The sequence below is a fragment of the Penaeus japonicus genome, unplaced genomic scaffold (assembly GCF_977035675.1).
Source record: "Penaeus japonicus unplaced genomic scaffold, GWHDUDI00000001_assembly GWHDUDI00000024, whole genome shotgun sequence".
Classification (NCBI taxonomy): domain Eukaryota; kingdom Metazoa; phylum Arthropoda; class Malacostraca; order Decapoda; family Penaeidae; genus Penaeus; species Penaeus japonicus.
In genome coordinates, this window is record NW_028234426.1 from 6,642,917 (window position 1) to 6,647,916 (window position 5,000).

At 50.9% G+C, this 5,000-nt stretch overlaps 1 protein-coding gene across 2 annotated transcripts in view; it reads left to right on the forward strand.

The window, feature by feature from the left end:
* The window catches only part of LOC122261077 (uncharacterized), a 31,898-nt gene that overhangs the window by 22,470 nt on the left and 4,428 nt on the right, over positions 1-5,000 (forward strand). For both annotated transcript variants that reach the window (XM_086550622.1, XM_086550623.1), the window contains 2 exons: positions 349-428; positions 2,397-2,572. In XM_086550622.1, coding sequence (XP_086406748.1) covers positions 349-428; positions 2,397-2,572 — 256 coding nt within the window. The remainder of the gene's footprint in view (positions 1-348; positions 429-2,396; positions 2,573-5,000) is intronic.

The following is a 5,000-nucleotide window of genomic DNA, read 5'->3' on the forward strand; positions in this document are numbered from 1 at the left end:
CCCCCTCCTCCTCCTTCTCCCTTTCCTCCTCCTCCAAATCCTCCTCCACCTCCTCCTCCACAACCACAACCACAACCACCACCACCACCACCACCACCACCACCTCCTCCTAATCATCCTCCTCCTCCTAATCCTCTTCCCCCTCCCCCTCCCCCTCCCCCTCCACCTCCTCCTCCTCCCCTTCCTCCTCCTCCTCCTCCTCCTCCACTTCCCCCTCCCCCTCCCCCTCCCCTCCCCCTCCTCCTCCTCCTTCTCCTCCTCCTCCTCCTCCTCCTCCTCCTCCTCCTCCTCCTCCTCCTCCTCCTCCTCCTCCTCCTCCAACTCTTCTTCTTCCTCGTCCTCCTCCAGGCCCGAACTCCAGCTGGAGGCGGCATGGGCTGTGACCAACATAGCCTCGGGGAAGTCAAAGCACACCAACGCTGTTGTGGGTAAGTGATAGATATAATAAAGTAGATAGGAAAGAAGGGGGAAAAATACAATAAATAAAAGAAGAAGAAAAATGAAAAAATAATAAAGAAAAAATAATAAACTAATAAATAAAAGAAGAAGAGAAAGAAAGAAAGGGAATAAAGAAAGGAAAGAAATGAAAGAGAGAAAGTGATAGATATAATAAAGTAGATAGGAAAGAAGGGAAAAAAAGACAATAAATAAAAGAAGAGAAAGAAAGAAAGGAAATAAATGAAAGAAAGAAAGTGATAGATACAATAAAGTAGATAGGAAAGAAAGGGAAAAAAAGACAATAAATAAAAGAAGAAGAGAAAGAAAAGAATAAAGGAAGGAAAAAGAAAGGGAAGAAAGGAAGGAAAGAAATGAAAGAAAGAAAGTGGTAGATAAAATAAAGTAGATAGGAAAGAAAGGGAAAAAAGACAATAAATAAAAGAAGAAGAGAAAGAAAGAAAGGGAATAAAGACAGGAAAGAAAGAAAATGATAGATACAATAAAGTAAATAGGAAAGAAAGGGAAAAAATACAATAAATAAAAGAAGAGAAAGAAAGAAAGGGAATAAAATAAAGGAAAATAATGAAAGAAAGAAAGAAAGAAAATGAATAGATGAAGAAAGAAAGTGGGTACAGAATGAAGTAAAATATAGAGTAAGATAGGAAGATATAAGATATAGAGATAGGAAAGAAGGGAAAGGAAGAGAAAGAAAAGAGAAAGAATGTGTGTGTGTGTGTTTGTGTGTATGTGTATGTGTATGTGTGTATGTGTGTGTGTGTGTGTGTGTGTGTGTTTATGTAGAGAATACGATAACTGACACAAATACTATAGCATCAAGTATAAGCCAAGGAATGATAAACAGCATATAAACGAAAAACAAGTCGGAATCAAATGAGTCTTAATAAGAAGGAAATTGAAGGTTTTCAGACTCTAATTTGGGTGATTATTTTCAGGCGAAGCGAAGCGTGCTTGCAATTTGAGTCTTGTTGCTCTCTGCCATTTTCAGTTCTAGTGTGATTTTTTTTTCTTCCTTTTTTCGTGGTTTTCCTCCTCTTCCTCCTCTTCTTCCTCTTCTTCTTTCTTCTCCTTCTCTTCCTCTTCCTCCTCCTTCTCCTCCTCCTCCTCTTCCTTCTCTTCTTTCTCCTCCTCTTCCTTCTTCTCCTTCTCCTTCTCCTTCTCCTTCTACTCCTCCTCTTCCTCCTCCTCCTCTTCCTCCTCCTCTTCCTCCGTCTCTTCCTCCGTCTCTTCCTCCTCCTCCTGCTCTTCTTCCTCCTCCTCCTCCTCCTCCTCCTCCTCCTCCTCCTCCTCCTCCTTCTCCTTCTTTTATTTTTTTTACTTCTTCAAAGTTGAGCGTATAGATTCGAGTTTTGATTTGGGGAAATGATAATAATTATGTGATGTATATTATCACCATCACTGCCTCTACCCTCATCACAACCACACTTTAACATTCATGCTAGTGTTCTTACCACCGTCCCTACCAGGGCTTTTACAAACACCGTATCTACCACTAACACACCACAACCGTCCTCAAAACAACCATCACCACTACCTGTACCTTCACCACAACCACCTGTACCACAATCACCATCATCATCACCACTACCATCACACACCACCCAACCATCCCCTACCCCCACATCCATCACCCCTACCCCTTCCCCATACTTCCAAACCCACCCCTCCCCCTTACCACCCCCCTACCTACCCCCCCCCATCCACCTACCCACCCATCCCCTTACGACACCCACCCACCCACCCACCCCTACCTACCCACTTACCCACCCACCTACCCACCTACCCCTTACCACCCCCACCCCCACCCACCTCTACCTACCCACCAAACCCCATCCCCATCCCCTTACCACCCTTACCCACCCCGACAAACCAACAAACCAACCCCCACCTAACACCCCCCCCCCCCTCACCCCTTCCTCCTCTTCTTCCCGCCCAAACAGACGCGGGTGCGATCAAGATCCTCATCCAGCTCCTGAGTTCCAAGAACGCGGGCGTGAGAGAGCAGGCGGTGTGGGCGTTGGGCAATATCGTGGGTGACGGACCGGAGTGTCGAGATCGAGCGATTGAAGAGGGACTCGTCAAGCCACTCGTCGGTCTCCTGAGTGTCACTACGCCCGTGAGTTGACGGGGGGGGGGAGGGGTAAGGAGGGGAGAGGGGGATAAGGAGGGGAGAGAGGGGGATAAGGAGGGGAGAGAGGGGGATAAGGAGGGGAGAGAGGGGGATAAGGAGGGGAGAGGGGGAGGGAGAGGGGAAAGGGGGAGGGGAAGGGGAAAGGAGAAGGGGAAAGGGGGAGGGAGAGGGGGATAAGGAGGGGAAAGGGGGAGGGAGAAAGGGGGATAAGGAGGGGAAAGGGGGAGGGAGAGCGGAGAAGGGGAGGGAGAGGGGGATAAGGAGGGGAGAGGGGGATAAGGAGGGGAGACGGGGATAAGGAGGGGAGAGGGGGATAAGGAGGGGAGAGGGGGATAAGGAGGGGGATGAGGAGGGGAAAGGGGGAGGGAGAGGGGGGAAGGAGGGGAAAGGGGGACAAGGAGGGGAAAGGGGGAGGGAGAGGGGGGGAAGGAGGGGAAAGGGGGATAAGGAGGGGAAAGGGGGAGGGAGAGGGGAATAAGGAGGGGAAAGGGGGAGGGAGAGGGGGATAAGGAGGGGAAAGGGGGAGGGAGAGGGGGATAAGGAGGGGAAAGGGGGAGGGAGAGGGGGATAAGGAGGGGAAAGGGGGAGGGAGAGGGGGATAAGGAGGGGAAAGGGGGAGGGAGAGGGGGATAAGGAGGGGAAAGGGGGAGGGAGAGGGGGATAAGGAGGGGAAAGGGGGAGGGAGAGGGGGATAAGGAGGGGAAAGGGGGAGGGAGAGGGGGATAAGGAGGGGAAAGGGGGAGGGAGAGGGGGATGAGGAGGGGGAAGGGGGGGGGGAGGGGGGGGGGAAAGGGGGGGGGGAGAGGGGGATAAGGAGGGGAAAGGGGGAGGGAGGAGGGGATAAGGAGGGGAAAGAAGGAGGGACAGAGGAGGGGAAAGAAGGAGGGACAGAGGAGGGGAAAGAAGGAGGGACAGAGGAGGGGAAAGAAGGAGGGACAGAGGAGGGGAAAGAAGGAGGGACAGAGAGGAGGGGAAAGGAGGAGGGGCAGGGAGGAGGGCGGGGGGGGGGGAAAGGGGGAGGGAGAGAGGGATGAGGAGGGGAAAGGGGGAGGGAGAGGGGATAAGGAGAGGAAAGGGGGAGGGCGAGGGGGGTAAGGAGGGGCAAGGGGGAGGGAGAGGGGGGTAAGGTGGGGAAAGAGGGAGGGAGAGAGGGGGATACAAGTAGGAGGGGAAAACTTGGGGGGGTGAAGTGGGGAAAGGGAGAGGGGGATAAGGAGGGAAAGAGGAGGGAGAGGGGGAAGAAAGCCCGGTTCGGGCGCTTTTCTTCCTTCGTTTTCCCTTTTTCTTGGTCGTGTCCTCCGTCTGTTCCCGTTTCAGTTGCTCCTTTTTCACCTTGTCTTTGCCCGTGGCTTTCTCTTGGCAATCTGCTTGTCCTTTTGCGGTGCTCGTTTTCACCTTCTTTTCCCTGTTGCTTCGCCGTTTGCACCTGCTTGGTCCCGTGGTGCATTGCTCTTTTCTTTTCTTGTCCCTTTTCGTGCTCCTTGTCTCCTTCTTTGCCCTTCGTCGTTTCTTTTCAACCTCTGTTGCCGTTTCTTTACTCATTGTTCACCTGCTTGCCCTTTTGTCGGTGATCTGGTCATCTCTGTTCACTTTGTTGCTGTTCTCTTGGAGGAAAAGGGAGAGTGAGAGGAATAAAGTGGAAAAAAGAGGTGGATAAAGAGGGGAACCTTCTTTCCCGGTGCTTTGCGCGTGTTCAGCGTCCGTTTCACCTTTTCGGTCTCTTTGTCCATCTTAGCCCTTGTTCTTTCTCCTTTCATACTTCCTGTTCCCTTCTCTGGCTCGTGCCTCCGGCGGTGCCCGGGGCGGCGCTGGGCACCTTCTGCCCTTTTCTGTCGATCTGTGAATCTCCTTTTTCCCCCTTTTTCTTTCTCTTTCTACCTTCTTTTCCCCTTTCGTCGTCTCACTTGTGGCATCTTTTCTAAGTCCCTGTGTCGTTCTCTTTGAACCCCTTCTTTGTCCCTTTTTCGTTCTCTCTTTCACCTTCTTGTCCCCTTGTCTTTCTCTTCTCTCCTCTTTTCCCTTTTCCTTTCTCTTTCTCCTACTTTTCCCTTGGTCTTTCGCTTTTCACCTCTTTTTGCCCTTTTGCTTGCTCGTGGGAGAGGAAATAGAAGTGGAGGGGAGTATACATTCTAGTTCCCACCTTTCGGGTCCCGCTTGGCCTTTCTCTCTGGTGCCCCCCCTCTATTTCTGCCGCTTCCACCATTTTCGGCCTTCACTTGTTCTTCCGACGTCGTACTTGAGTTCCACCCTTCTTTGGGCCATGTTCTCGTCCAGTCCTTAGCCTCTCGCTCTTTCTACACCCTCTCTAAATTCTAATTCTAATTAAGATGATTGTGGTAATTGCAAAGTTGAGCTGAATTCCAGTGTTTAGTCTAATTCTGGTGATTGTAGTATTTATAATGTGTCATCTGCC